The sequence below is a fragment of the Balearica regulorum genome, chromosome 1 (genome assembly GCF_011004875.1).
Source record: "Balearica regulorum gibbericeps isolate bBalReg1 chromosome 1, bBalReg1.pri, whole genome shotgun sequence".
Taxonomy (NCBI): domain Eukaryota; kingdom Metazoa; phylum Chordata; class Aves; order Gruiformes; family Gruidae; genus Balearica; species Balearica regulorum.
In genome coordinates this window covers 63,610,524-63,626,018 of record NC_046184.1, presented here as the reverse complement: position 1 = coordinate 63,626,018, position 15,495 = coordinate 63,610,524, and the positions used below count along the sequence as shown (strand labels likewise).

General features: G+C 47.0%; 1 protein-coding gene across 4 annotated transcripts; it reads left to right on the top strand.

Annotated features, from left to right (window-relative positions):
* The first annotated feature begins 1,822 nt into the window (after positions 1-1,822).
* LOC142602127 (protein mono-ADP-ribosyltransferase PARP12-like) lies at positions 1,823-11,356 on the top strand. Of its 4 annotated transcripts, none has more exons than XM_075755354.1 (9): positions 1,823-1,960; positions 3,416-3,474; positions 4,832-4,967; positions 5,447-5,567; positions 6,622-6,712; positions 7,913-7,988; positions 8,749-8,879; positions 10,441-10,592; positions 11,023-11,356. In XM_075755354.1, the coding sequence occupies exons 3-9, from the start codon at positions 4,908-4,910 to the stop codon at positions 11,301-11,303; spliced, it is 912 nt and encodes a 303-aa protein (XP_075611469.1). In that variant the 5' UTR covers positions 1,823-1,960; positions 3,416-3,474; positions 4,832-4,907; the 3' UTR covers positions 11,304-11,356. The 4 variants fall into 4 exon arrangements, with proteins under 4 accessions (XP_075611469.1, XP_075611450.1, XP_075611459.1 ...); XM_075755344.1 differs by having other exon boundaries at positions 1,892-1,960; positions 3,432-3,474; XM_075755335.1 differs by lacking the exon at positions 3,416-3,474 and having other exon boundaries at positions 1,830-1,960.
* Positions 11,357-15,495: the final 4,139 nt, after the last annotated feature.

Here is a 15,495-nt window from a genome sequence, read left to right as displayed (position 1 = left end):
GGTCCTGTGCTGCAGGACCCCTGTGAGCACAGCGTGCCCACGCTGTAGCATCAGCACTTATGCATCAAACCTTGGAGTGGTCTGAAATTGCAAGAGAGCTGCTGTGTATCTGCAGATAGACACGTAGAAAGAGTGAAATATCACTTTTTCATCTGTTTCCTCTGAAGAGAAAAAGGGAACGAGAATTGAAATTCCTAGGGACAAAATAAGTAATCCTACCTGCTGGACCACAGTTCCTTTATAAATGATAAATCATTTGACATATGCAGGGAAACCACACTTGGGTGCCTCTGCTGACTGTGCAGGAAAATGATCTCGCAGGGCTATATATATAAGATGTCTGCTTAAAGACCTGTCAGATACTGGAAATGCAGACAGATGTAGTACCACGGTTAGATTGACAGTGGAAATCAGAGGTTCAACAGCTCCACGGATGACATTGCAATTAAAAGTGATAAAAATAAAAAAAATATGATGTTCAGAAGGTATCAGCTTACAGTGAGCTGAAGTTTCCAGTTTGTGGTGAATTGTTTGTTTTTAGAGAGGATGGTATCCTGCTCCCAGCAAAGCTACACAAACATTTTATACTGAGCCAGAATGTTTTTCCTAGAGCTGATATCTTGTGCCTACTGAAGCTTTTCGCTTCGGTACAGAAAAGTGTTTTCCTAGAGAATTCACATGTGCAAAACTGAACCTGTGGAACCTGATCCTATAAATCTCATCAGTCAAAGGGAAGCATAAAAGTTGTGCAACTGTGGAGCTGAGAGCCAGATACTATATGGGAGGTCAAAAGCCAGTCAAAAAAGGCCAGATGGGGAAGAAACAAAGTTCAACTTCATAATCACATTTGTGGGTTTTTTTCCTTTAAAATTGTTTCTATAAAAATCCCTCAGAGTGCAGCTTTTCCAGATACTAAACCAGAGATTTATGTGTTTTAGCCACTACTGCTCTGGTCTGACTAGATCATCAGGAAATAAAAATGTTCTGAGCAATTTGACTGAACATGATTTGTGTAACACACACACACACAGAAATCATATGAAAATGTTTGCCTTTGAAAAAGTCTATGTAGTTAGTACTATTTGAGCTGTCATTGAGCTTTATGCTTCAGAACTCTGCTGGGAAACGCTCTCCGCCTTTTAGACTGAAAGACTGGAGGTCAGACTGGAAAGCTCGTAAGCCTTCTCTGATTTCCATGGGGAAGAACAGAGCGGAGGCTCACACTTTGAGGTAAAAGGAATACAAATACTCGCTTGGTTTGCACTGGTTTGGGCCACTCCATGCAGCGTTGCGTACTGCACCCCCCCCCCCCCCGAACAGTGCGAGAACCAACACGGAGAGCGTGTTGAGAGATGCTCTCGCTTTCTGCATTGAGATTTGGGGTTCGCTTTGCAAGGCAATACCAGCTTTTGGCTTTCAAAGAATGATGTTCAGCAGAAGCTGCTCCCGGCAGGAATCTCGAAAGGAGAAGGTCCTGAATGTCCCTTGCCACGGGAAGGATGGGAAGAGTCAGGGCAAGGGAAGTGTCCGTGTGCAACAGCAGGAACCAAGCAGTAGGGATAAACTATGCTGGTTCGTAGGGATGTTGATTTTACTGATGATCTGCCAAAAACATCAGCTGTGCCTGGCTGCTCTGCTCATGCCTGGCAGATGCGCATGTGTATGGTGCAATAACCAGAACGAAAAGTTACTCAGCTCCATTTCCTAAGGGTCCGTGGCTAGTGGAGAGGCATCCGTGACGTCCCACGGAGAGAGGCTCCAAGAGAGAGGTCCAGGCGTGCAGTTGGGAGTTCACGAGGAGCTCTCACAGGCCAGTCGTGTTTTATTTCTGAAGGTCTTACTGCACCCGGAGGACCTTTACCACGTGGAGCAAGGGTTCAGAGGGCTTGTCCGACTGGCAGGCACGTGGCTAATGCCCTCAGCTTCCAGGCTGGTGGCCGGGCAGCCCGATGGCAGGACTGTGAGTAGGGGAGCTGGGGAAATGGCACGTGCCGGGCTCTGACAGCGTTCCTGGGGTGCTGCTGAGCTGGGAGGGAGGGCAGGGAGGGAGACAGAGGAATGTGGGGATTTCATGGTTTGTGGGCTCGGCTTTAAGGTCTGCTGGAAGGGTAATTCTTTGCCGTTAGTCATACCGTAAGCAGCGTTTGTATCTTCGTTAATTCACTCTTCTGCATGAGGAGGAAGTGTGTAAGAGAAAAGGTGGCATGAGGTTGCTTTTTAGGCATAAAATTTCCTCTGTATAAAGCTATTCCTGTGGAGATATTAAAAAAAGCAAATTTACAGTGTATCTCTCAGTTGCATGAGACCAGACAGCGAAATCTTCAGCAAAAGGTGAAGGACACTACCTGTCTTGCAAGTGAAATATTTCTGTCTGCTTTATTAAGCGTTCCACCTTTGTTTCTTTCTAGTTGGGGTTAGTTAGTCAGTGGAAAATCCCTGCACGGAGCAGAAACACTGGTCAAGTGAAAGTGAAAGTAGGGCACAACTGGACATTTTGGAAAGCTCACGGAGTTAGGGCAGACTGGGAGCCCTGGGTCTCAGCAGGGGAGCCGGCAGGGGTTAGCATCCATCCGTGGAGTGGGAAGAGAGGGAACGGGGATGAGGGGAGCAGTGGAGAAAAGGTGCCTGGCAACATCACCCCACCCCACTCCCCCGCTTTCCTCTCTGTTTCCCCTCTGCCCCCTCAAATCCTATGCTCGATACCCACCAATTTCAAATTCCTCTGCCGCGGCAGCAGCAACACCAGCACGCTGCTGTGCAGAGAGGAGAGAAGGAGCAGCCGCATCCAAAAAAACCTCCCCAGAGTGCAGGATCTCATGAATCTTCTGCAATGGGATTCGAGAGAAAATGCATTGGGAGTGTTTTTCTAGGAATAGGCCTGGCTGGTGTTACTGCGTATAAAGAGCAACCAGGGTCTGAAGACAGCGCTGGAACAAGCTAAGGCTGCGAAGGAGACTAGGGTCCTTCCTCACTCTTTGTTCTGGCAGTCCAGGGGCTGCCAAGCCTTTGTTTATGGACCTTTGTACTGTAACCAGCTCTATAAGGGAGCTCTCCCTATAACGATTCCCATTGATTAGCCTGCTCTGAATGCCCACAATCCCTGCCAAAGCATGAAGGGTGTCAGAGCCGGATAAATGATCGTTTCCCGTTTCTTTGAATACTGTGTTTAAATTCTTCAAGCAGCTCTGAGTAGCTCAGCCACAGACCATTGCAAACTCCGTGGCGGGCAGGTGGGCAGCTCTCGGCTGCGCTATGTGCTCCGCAATAGGGTAATGTTGTAGGAGCAGCAAAGTGATGAGATGTGTAGAAAAGTATTGTCTGGGTCCAAAACGGGGACATTCAAAGGAGACTGAAGCACAGCAGCAAGCAAAGTAAGATCCTCTGAATTTGAATTATTGGTGACTACCTGTTTCAGTTTCTTATCTCTGTAGGTGCTGTGTCTCCAGGGTAGAGCACAGAACAGATACTTTGCTGGTAAGTGATTTTTTAAATTTTTTTTCCCCATCTCCAAGGAATTTGACCTCGGCTGGCTGCCAGATGCCCACCCAGCCACGCTCTCACTCCCTCTCCACAACAGGACAAGGGAGAAAATAAAATGGAAAAGTTCACGGGTTGAGATAAAGACAGGGAGATCACTTACCAGTTAGTCTCATGGGCAAAACAGACTTGACTTGGGGAAAGTTAACTTATTGCCTGTTAAAATAGATTTGGATGGTGAGCAAATTAGAACACCACTGTCCCCTCATCCCCCCTTCTTCCCAGGCTCAACTTCACTCCTTCATTCCTGACTCCTGTATCTCCCCCTTGTCCTCTGAAGTGACACAGGCAGAATGGGGAATGAGCATTGGCCTCAGTCCATAAGAGTTGCCCTCTGTCACTCCATCATCCTCAAAAATTTCCCATGCTCCAGCATGGCTCCTTCCCTCAGGCTGCTGTCCTTCAGGGTAAGCCTGCTCTGGCATGGGCTCCTCTCCATAGACTGAAGCTTCCTTCAGGACATTTCCACATGCTGCAGCGTGGGGTCCTCCATGGGCTGCAGTGTGGGTGTCTGCACCACCAGTTGAAGCGGGGACAATCTGCTTCACCATGGTCTTCTCTATGAGCTGGAGGGGAATCTCTGCTCCAGCACCTGGAGCATCTCCTCCCCTCCTTCTTCACTGACCTGAGTGTCTGCAGGGCCATTTCTCACATTTTTGCTCACTTCTCACTGCTGGGAAGCTTTCTCAGAGGTGCCACCAGCTTGGCTGATGGGCTCAGCTGTGTGCTGCAGCAGATCTGTTGAGCTGGCTGTGTCCAGCCCCCGGTCTCTTCTCACAGAGGCCACCCCCACAGCCCCCCCCAGTGCCAACACCTGAGTACCTGCACCCAGTGCAGTACCTGTGAGCGGCAGCTTTGCTTTCCTGAACACTAAAGGTGATGCTATCCGGGCCTTCTGAAGGCATTCTGACTTCTGCAGCTGGTCACGCAATGCCTAGAAGACAAATCTCACTCCTGTTAGCCAGGTGGCACCACTGCCCTCCATGTAATGAGCTGAGTTTATTGTGTCGAGTTGTATTTTTCTTTGATGTGTATTTTAGAAATATATATTTTAGGGAAAAACAGTGACCAAGGTCCAAGCCACAGAGGTCAGGGTCATTTCTGTGATGCTTACAATGACGCGTAAACATACAAACATAAATTCCTCGGTTCTGGGTCAAACCTGCACTTCCCAACTGGAGGGATCTCCTTTTCTGAGAAGTGATTAGACTTCTGATCAGATCAGGGGTATCACATAGTTTGACACCTTTGGAAAAGACCCATGCTTTAATCTGGATTTCTCTTCTGACATTAGGGCCAAGCAATCAGCCAAGCATTGGTCAGCTCTTCTGCACCTGTGGTATCTTCTGACTCATCCGTCTGCTCCTGAAATGCAGTATGCTTGGTATTGGCTCGATGATTCTGGGCAGTGGATTGAGTATGGGGAAGAGGTGAGATCCCGCTGCTGTTGGTGCCAAAAGCTCTTGTTAAGCCATCTTTGTAAAGTTATTTAGGGCACGTTGTTCTGCAGCTGGTGTGTTTCACACGTGCCGCTGGGTGCCCTTGCAGTGCTGCTCTGATGTCTTGGTGGATTTGTCTTATTAATTGTCCCTTAAAGCAGTACTGCTACTCTGTGAAAGCTTTCAAAGGACTGCCTTTGAAAGCGAGTGCATTTTCCAGAGATGATGGGCGTCTCTTGGCTGAAGCTGACCACACAGGCTGAAGGCTGCTTTGTTGCTGTTGTTACAAGCAGCTGTTCTCCGTGGGGTACCCCTCCATTGCTGAAGAACAAAATGCTTGAAGTCTTAGAGACTTAGTTCAAAATGGTGTCCCGTGATAGGGGCCTGGGAAAACACTGGTATTTCCCCACAGCGTCGCCTAAACCAAAGACTGGTTTCTAACAGGTGTAATTCCCTTGTTCTTTCTATAGCATCCAGATCACTGCTCTGCCACGGTAACATCTGCAGACCTGGAGAAGAAATTTTTAGCTGACCAGAAAGGCATTGTGTTATTCAGAGCAGGATCTCAGAAGTATGAGTTAAACTTTGAAGGTGAAGCATCCCCTTATTTTAAGTTCATTATACAGTGTAGCTGGCTTTAAGGTAGCCTCCTTCATGTGGAGTTTTCACCTTATTTTTCTGGGTTTCTTTGAACGGGTCTGTTTCCTCCTATAAGTTTTCTCCAAGCAGAACGTGACCAGTGTGTACATTTCTCTGCAGTTTTGAGATGCTCGAGCGTCTAGACTTGTGCATCTGTAGTCAAAAAAAATCTCTGACAATATTGTATATTCAGAGTAAGAGCTGAGAGTAAACACTTCGTGGCACTTGGCTTATGCATTTGGGTTCATGCAATTAAAGAGGAGAAATGAGAAAGCAAAAAAGATAAGCACTGAAAAATCAAACGGTGAAGAAGTGAGCCCATGGTAGACATCTTGCAAGCTAGTCATGGGGGAAGAAAGCACACAGTGCAGCGAAGGAAAATTTAGGGCTGGTTGCATAGAGAGAGAATGGGAAAATGAGAAATGCTTTTCTGTTTCTAATTTATTTACCCATCTTAAAATTCCTGTTAGCTTTCCAAACTTTAAATCTGTTTCCTGGCGTGAATAAAGAGAGGGGTATTTAAAGGAGGAAACAATGGATAATTAGCCGTGTCACACAGCATGCGCTCTGTGATATTGTTATAGGACCAAGAGGAGAGGGCAGACTTTCCTCTGAGCACCACGTAACAATCTCGCACTGCCGGGAAAGCTAGATCTATGGCCACCATCGTATTGGAAACTCTTCCCTGCTGTAGGCCTGACTTCAGATGTGGTTTTTCTTTGGCCGACAGCTTGGATGTGAATGCACATGCAGGTGCAGTTGGTGGTCGGTTGCCTTTGAGCTTCACAACCTGTGCTAGCAGGTGGTTGTCCTTGCTGATCTCCAAGCAGAAGCAGCACAAGTGGGAAAGGTTTTGAAGTACGGAGTGGGGTGGGTGTGGTAGAGAGAGCATCACCATGTGGTATTCAGGGCTACCTCCTTTTTTTATTTTTTTCTGAACACATGAGTGTGTGTCCCTGGACAATAAATTATCTAATTATTGAGTCAATGTGGTTTTTATTTCAAGACATGGTCCAAACAAATTTGATCTATGAAACTCAAAGAAAAGTTGCCCGACTGCCAAAGTTTCTGCCCTCTCAAGGTAGACAAGACATAAGGTAATATACATTCATTATTTAATAATGTCTCTAGATGACAGCACCTTTCTGCTAAGAAGTTCATCCTACCTGTCTAGAATTCAATTTTAGATTTCTTAAATTAATTTTTAGATACCTTTTGCTGACTGGTTTAATGGCAAATTCTGCAGTGACAGTATTAGCAAATTATGCAACGCTTCTGTGAAGTGTGCTGGAGAGATGTTTGGTGGCATTCTCTGGCAGCTGTGAGACCCCTAGAGTAGATTTGTTCTCTCTGCAAGAGCAAGGCCACATAGGGCTGACACAACTGTTCCAGGAATTTTTATTCCTTGATTTATGCCCCAACAATACTAAATAAGCTGTGCACAGAGTAGGAGCAAGGCACTGACACTCCCAAGAACTGTGGAGCGGATAGATGCCGTCCCCTGGAAAGCTGAGGATAAAATAAAACACAGAAGCAAATCCCTCTAAATGAAGTGAACTGGATGCACTTATTTGGGATACCCTATCTGAGGACTTTTTAAAGGAAGTTCAGCTCAATAGAACTTGAGCACGTCTGCTGTAAAAGTTAGTTGTGCTACTGCTTTGTTTTAAAAAGAGCCACCTTTGCTTCAGAGACTCACAGACAGTGCATTTGAAGCCAGGGGTTCAATTTAAGGCTTGGTTCAACCAAGGATGGGTTGATTCAAAACCAAAACAAACTGTAGCTCCTGAATGGATGCTAATGCTTCTATTGCCTGGGTTAAAACATACATGCCTGGAGGGCGGTAGTGCTGGAAGATGTTGAGCACTGGCTGGTGCAGTAGTGCCTGCAGGGCACAACTGGCCACCCACAGCCTCCTGACAGGCTTGGTCCTGGGTCAGGCCACCCGTCTGGCCAGCGATTTAGAGATGTGGAACATGGAGGGAGAGGGCTCACGCTCCAGTTTCCTAGAGGTTCAGGCAGCACCTGTGAGGGGCTAGCTGGAGCAGTCGTATAAACCACGTGGCTAGGAGCGTCTCATTTGTTAGCTCTTCTAATGGTGTCTTGACCTGCCAAGAGATGCAGGATGTGTGTGGAAGTCTAAAGTGGAGAAAGGGATAATGTTTATGTGGAAAGTAAAACAAAAATAAAAATCCAGGGATACCTGAAGGCTGCCATAGAGCCAGTGGCTGAATCTCTGGAAGGAGGATTTGGTTAGGAGTATGATGGACTGCCTTGCTCCTTTTTCTTTTCTGCAGCCAAAACATGGCTCTATCGTGTTTTGTCTGTCCTCCGCAATGGGACCAATCTGCACTGCCTGATGTCGGGTTCAAGGTAGGTCTCTCCAGCTCCCCAACGGGTAGGGCAAACTGTGTCCTGTGGTGATTTCTCTGAGAACATGACCCAAGGCACTTGAGATGTTTCCAGCTTTTAAACGTGTCTTATAAAATAAGCAACTATGAGGTGAAACAAGACTGACAATTTAACATTCAGAATAGACCTATATCTCCTGGGAGGCTCTCTGAGACCCCCTATGTGTACCACGTGAGATAAGAAAGGCCCTTTTGGCCATGACTGGTCTGACTTATCCTTTGCACTCTCCCAAGGCACCTGATCCTCTGATTAACTGGATGAATTGCATCTTAAGGGGGTGCTGTAGTATTTGCTCTGGGGATTTGAGGCAAAATGTTATTTCTCGTGGTAAAACTAGGGCTTAGCCCTGTAGGAAAGGAGCTAGAAGGAGCTGGGCTGTCAAATTAAGGTGAAACTGATATTCACTCTTCTCCAGCCTGAATACTGCTGTGCATTTCACCTTTAGGTTAATCTGAAATAAAAATAATCTGGATGCAGGGGTGTGTCCACCGAAGGAAGCTCACATGGGATTGCATTCATTTCCCTCAGTCAGTGCCTGTGCTTCCATATGGGGAATGAGAGTGAAGGTAGGGAGAGGATGGCTAACTGGAAAGACAGGAGAAGCTCGTGATTTTAATGGCAGGGCTTTTTCTCTGCTGTGAGGAGGTTGATGATTCCTTTGGAAGGACTGGAAGTTGTTACTGTCAGTAATACCTTATTTTTGTTTTTTTAAAATTTTCAGTTGGTACAGCTCAGCTACACTTCCCACGAATACGGAAAAATTAAGACTCTCTTTAAGAAGACGATGAAAAATTACTGCATCCGCCAGCTGCAGAGGATCCAGAATCCAACACTTTGGCAAGTTTTTCAGTGGTTTGTATTTATTTTATTTCATTATCTTTATGGTAGCAGAAGACTGGCGTTTCCTGATCTATTGTCCTCCACAGTCTGCATTTAGAGTTGCCAAATCCAGCAGCCCAGCAGAGGTGAGACTGCCACGTATCTCTGTGCCTGGGTCCGGCTGGTAGCAAGGTTCAGCAAGCGTTCCCAGAGGGACACACACAGAATGACACACGTACACACTGAACGTATGAATACGCACACAGATAGCCACAAAACCCAACACAGACAGCACCAGCACTCATGCAATCATAAATGGCACCAACAGGCTCATCCTGTTCCCCTCTTCTGGCTGATTGGGATGCAAGCCTGTTACTGGAACATACGAACATGTACGGGTCCCTCTAGGAGCTGGTCTTAGACACTCAGCCTAACTCCTGTTATGTTCTGCATAGACACACACACACGCAAATGGATCTCTATAGACTTCATGGTGTCTTCAGTGGCTGGCCTGGACCTCCTGGTCCCTCCAGTAAGCAAGCTCAGACCATCTGGTCTCTCCAGCATCTGGTCCAGGCTTATGACTGCTCCGATACCTGACTCCCAGGGCAGCTACCCTCCTCGCTGGCTGTCCAGCTGGATATTGGCTGGTGATCACACACTGACACACCCCCCCCCCCCCTCACTTGCTGCAGTTGCTGGTGCTGTGGACATGCAGCTCCTGTGATCCAAGGTCCCATTCCAGTTGCTGCACCCAGATGCCCTTACACCTACAGGTCCTCTTTAAACATCCCATTGTAAGTCCTGTGCAATCCCCAAATGCTCTTCCCCGCTGTCCCATAAGGAGTCCCATGCTCTTGTAGGCGGTATCCCACTTCTGTCCATGAGCTGCTCCAGAGCCTTTCCCCTTGCTCATGGTGCTGGGTGTCCCCTGGTCCCTGGTAGGGGCTGGGGGTGCTCTCTCTGTGATCAGGTTATTGGGGTTGTCTCTGTGCTGTTTTTATCACATAACCTAACAGGTGGTATGTGGGGTTCTTTCTAGTGTTATTAAAAAATAAAATTATTTTCTTTCATCATGACTGAACTATGGTATCTCAAATTTATTCTTTTTGTTTCTTAGCCTCTTCCACATGGGTGGCTTTTTTTTTAAAAAAAAAAAAAAAAGGAATTTTTATGTGGTAAAGATAGGGGTAGAGATTATGCAATCTTCACTGTGGCTTCATACAGCTCAGTTTCATAACCATATTTATGCATTCAGGATTTATATAACCTGGGAACTGACCAAATCCCAGTCAAGAGATGTTTGTCACTTTACTCTCTCATGTGGTATAAAGTTGTGGGTGACGCAGTCCATAGCGATGCTGAGAACTTTTTGTTTTGCTGGAAGGAGCCAGCTGTGCAGCAGGGTACCAACAGAAGTGAAAAGCAGGCCACAACCCCACTGAGTAGTTTGTGTCACTGTTCCTCCATGACCCAAAAGTAGGAGTTGTTGAGTTGGGAAATTGCCCTCATTTGAACCAGGGTAACATGTCACTTTTTTTTGGGTTTTGGGTTTTTTTGTTGGTTTTTTTTTTTTTTTTTTTTTGGTCCCTAGGCAGAAGGAGCAGATGAAGAAGCTCAATAAATCCAAATGGGTGGATGAGCGGCTCCTGTTCCATGGGACAAGTCCGTCCCACATGCCCGCCATCTGTGAGCAGAACTTCGACTGGAGGATCTGTGGGACTCACGGGACAGTATACGGAAAAGGTACAAGTGCAGGAGTGTGGGTGCAGGGGCCGTAGCAGCACGGGCTGCAGACCCCGGCCAGGCTGGTGGGTGGGTGCAAGGTGACTGACCGTCCCTGAGCCCCGCACTCCCGCCGTTAGGGCACTCTCACCTCTGTGCATCTGCATCGCTGCAGGCAGCATCAGCAGCAGTCCCCTTTCGGGAGGGGTTAAAGCCACTCCTCTTTGCCTCAGGTACCTGCTGTTCAGCAAAGCTCTTGGACAGGTGGGACTGGGAGGTTGATGGTGAAATGTGCCTAGAGTCTGTCGATGCTTTGAAATAAGCCAATGTGGAAACGCCTGCGTGCAGAGCTACCTGGGGTTGTTGAATCTCTGGCTGCCAAAGTGCTGACAGCAGATATTTGTTCCTTGGCTGATGTATTGTCTTACCTGTGGCTTTTTCTGGTCCCCAGGAAGCTACTTTGCCAGAGATGCCAGCTATTCCCACGAGTACTGCTCCTCTCACAGTGGTCGCTACAGCATGTTTGTAGCTCACGTTCTTGTTGGAGACTTTGTTCAAGGAAACCCCGAATACCTTCGCCCTCCACCCAGACCTGGCAATTCAAACAGACTCTATGACAGCTGCGTGGATGATCTGACAGACCCTTCCATCTTTGTTATTTTTGAGAAGCACCAGATTTACCCTGCCTATATATTGGAGTACAGCAGCGAGGCCCAGTGTATGATCCTGTAATGAATGGCAGAATCTCCTTTGAATTTACACTGAATAAATTACACTTTAGTACATCTTTTTTTAATTTTTTTTTTCAATTTTAGTAGTAGCTTTAGAAGATTTTGTAATGCAGCCAACCAATATCAACCCCTGAAGGATTTTGGGGCATAGTTTTTTGGTAGGGGCTATTGTTTTGCCACCAGAAAGTGCTAAACTTTAACCTCCACCTATCTCTAGCCTGGGATTGCGATGTACCTGCCTTGGGTACCCTGATGCAGTGACACCTGCTGCTGCTGACAGTGGCACTGCTGAGCATACAGTTAACTTGATATAGTCACTTAGGCATGATTCCTGCTGGGATGATGCTGATGTGCTAAAGGGAGAGTGGGTGGGGAAGGAGGAAAAGTGAAAGTACCTACATCATGGTGCACAAGACAGGAATCATGGCCTGTCCTTCCAGTAAAAGGCAGGAAGCTCCTGCATCCTGGAGGCTTTGTAATTAATGAACTTTGCTTTGTTTCCTAGTTGCATTGCTGACAGCTCTCCTCACCCTGTTCTTCTATGTCAAGTCTGCCCATCCTCAAGACACCCTGTCTTTGCTCTGTCCCCACTTGGTTTAGGTCAAGAGAAGCAGGGATATCACAGCTGCAGAAGTGAGATCCCCACCATGCCGTGACACTAGCAGCGAGGAAGTTCATGGTGAGCCGAATAACGGCGCACGGCAGTGTCCCGCCGGGGCTGCAGAGCCGGTGCTCCCAGCGGTGAGCGGTGAGGCAAAGGAGCTTTGAGAGGGGTGGCCGCTGGCATGGCCGTGCCCCTTCCCAGCCTGCAGGCTGAAGTTGTTGGTGGCTATTTTGAATTGTTGTTCTGCTGCCTGGCACTTCTCCTGGCGACTGAGAAGGGCCCCAGTGGTGTGCGCTCCGACTGAGATGGATGGGGGAAAGCTTGGATGATGGACATGATACTTGAAACTTGATGGATGGTGGGATAACATTCAGGATGACTGATAGCATGGAAACAAAAATTAATGGTTTATTTAAAAATAGTTTTTCTGTATAAGCTGTTGTAACTCAGCAGAGTCACAAGTGGTTCAGCTGTGCGTGCTACGAGTGGGAGGAACCAAGAGTAGGGACGTGGTTGGATCTCATCTGCTTTCCTAAAGCTATCTTCAGGCACAACCAGTGCCCTTAGAAAATGTCAGAAAGGCAGCTGACTGCGATGAGTCCCTGAGCTGCCATATTTAGTGCACTTCCACATCCCACCTCTTTTGTGGGAGCCTAAAGGTTGTTCTTTTGCAAATTAGTGACCTCATCTTGTCAGCCACAGGTGAGGAGAGATCTTTCTGTGTAGTCAGGAAGTAAAAGTGAAAGTAATTTAAACTGACTTTTTCCTGAATATATGATATTTTTAAATTTTTTTAAAAAAAAGGCAAACGGCAACAAGTTACCTGCCGCACACCTTTGTCAATAAGGAAAGTAGTTTACAAGAGTTAATTGCTTTCCTGTGCTATCAACACCGCTGCATTGGAAAACTGCAGTGATTTTGGAGAGCTGTTTGGCTAGGGTTTGTCATGTGTCATAGATCTGCATCCTGTGTTTTGCACAAATGTGAATCTGAGCAATATTTGCACAAACAATAACAGAAAGTTTGGTTTAAGATGTTAATTTTACAAATAGGTGGGATTATATAGAGATCTTGTTCAGCTTACAGACTTGCTGCCTGGCTGTGGCACCCAGTGGGTGTCGTGCGTGAGCAGCCTTCACCCCGCAATCGCCCTCCCTTTCCTGCCTCCAAGATGTAGGCTCGTGAGGCCGGGAAAGGACTGAATAATGGATATTTCCAGCTGTCACTCTGCATTGGTCCTTGCAACGGTGCATCCATTTGCTCCATTTATGAGAGGGTTGCAAGTGTGGGCTTTGGGCAGGTCAGGGGCTGGGAGATGGGAGGTTTGGGAAGAGTTTTGCTATTAGAGAAAAATGGTCTGTGAAATGATGCCCTTGTCCAAACCACCTTCCCCCGTTCTTCTCCGCCATGACAGAAGAAAACCCATCGTGTGGGAGAAAGCTATTTCCAGCAAGGTGGGCTTTGGAGTGTGATTGCCAACTTCCTTGAGGGCAGGAGAAGGTAAGGGAGAGCCTGCGGAGGGCCAGGCCAGCCACTGAAAAAGGGGTTTTTGTTGGTCTGAAAAAAGAGGAGACCAGGCAGAGAGGAGAGGACAGGTGCAAACATGCAGAGTTTGGAAGAAAAAGAGATTTTCCAATAGTAAAAACTATTTCTGGCTGTAGGGAGAGTTCACAAAGCCTCCAGCAATTAGGTGCCAGGTATTATATTGAGAAGATCAGGCAGGGTGCAGCTGTAACGGTGCGCTGTGGCGTGGGACCGCTGAGGTGTAGCTGCTGTTGGCTTTGTAGGCGCTGGAGTGGCAGATCTGAAGCAGAAGCGCTCCTCGAGGAGCCCGCATTGTTTCAGGGTCACTCTCTGCAACTCTCAGTTTGTGTCACTGCCAAAAGGAGCATCCCACCTCCAGGTGTGTGTTGCTGCTCTTTTCCCCATGCCGCTGCTAGTGACTGCTGGGGTGGGGAGGATAAGATGCAGAGCATTCACGTACTTGAAAACTGACCTAGCCAAAACCTCCACAGAACCCAAACCCAAAATACAATGATCAGCAAGAATGGTTTCCAGTTCTCCTTGTGCCAACACCGATAAAGAAGAGGGGGGCTGCAGGATAGATTTTGACCGGCATAAGATGATACTGAGCCTCTAGACCAAGCAAGGTTTTGAGTGGTAAAAGCTTTGGCAATATTTCAGTTACTGAGGCACTGAGAGCAGAAACCACTAGTAAAAGTGAAGAGCAAATTAATCTGTGAATACTTCTTCATGGGAATTTTATTTGGTATTATAAATTTGCTAAAACTTCTTCCAGACCTGGACATCCTGCTACCTTTGGAGTACCTGGGTGCCTGAGGCTGTGAACAGACAGCATTCCTCAGCACCCTTTTAGAGGACAAATGCTTGCAAAACATCAGCAACACGTGCAATTGTTGGCAAGCACTAAGCATAGATCTGATCTGTGGGCATTTCACTTTTTTTTAAAATTTTTCTTTCTACCCTGTTGAGAAAGGGTTAGATGACTTCTGACTCAGATGCATGGGACCGACAATTTCAGAGTCACCACGATGGTGGTGGAAAAGGTCTGCCCTGAGGAATGCCGTGAGTAGCCAAACTGATTTCTGTGGCATTTGCTGCCTTCCCCACCAGCCAGGCTGGTGCCAGCTGGGCAGCTGTTGGGGTGGGCTTCTCCTGGACCCTCCACGGTTCGCCGAGCTCCTTCTGCCCAAGGGTAGGGATTAAGGCTGCCCTCAACATGAGATGAAATGATCAGTTGGTATCTTGGCTAATCACTTCTCCACCTTTCAAATATGGTCCCTGTTAGGAGGATGTTGTGGCAGCACTTCATCTGTGCTGCCATGGGGAGGTTTTTTGGGAGCGTGGCAGCTGTAGGAGACCAGGGGGAGAGGGCTCTGCTGAGAGGAAGGTCAGCTGCTTCCACAAGAGTCTCCAAATGCAAGTGATCTTTTAAATGTCATGCACTTCTAATTGATTTTCTTGTGGTGCTCTTAGGACTTCACAGTGTCTCTGGTTTTAACGCTGTCGGTTACATATTCACGCATTTGTTCTAGGCTTTCTATTAAATAACACCTCAGCATGTTTCCAGACTTTCTTTTAATTTACTGGTGCCAAATTTGACTTTTCAGCATTTTTAAGAATCCTTTTTAACAATTTTGATGGATCTTATTACAGGATGATTAAACTGTAGAATTTAATGCTTGATTGGACATCCTGAATGGCATGTTATTTTCCAAAACATTTAAACTCCTAAAAATCAACCTGAACCCCATAACTTGGCACTACCACTGTATGGGTGCCAGGTGAAGAAAACACAGGTATTGTTCTTGGCATGACATGCTCAACAATTGCATTATTTAACAAGACTGTTTCTGGAGCGAGGGAATAACGATCCCAAATCAATGTGTAGCTGTGGTAATGATGGGGGGGCTGAGGGTTTGGGGGAGGGCAGGGGTCCTCAGCTAGAGGCTGCAGAAGACAGACCTGTAGGAATCAGACTTCCACTGCTCAGGGAACAACTTTTTCAAATTTTGCAGTCCTGTTTCTTGTGATGAAAGATGCCTGTTGTCTGGCATGCTGAGTCCTA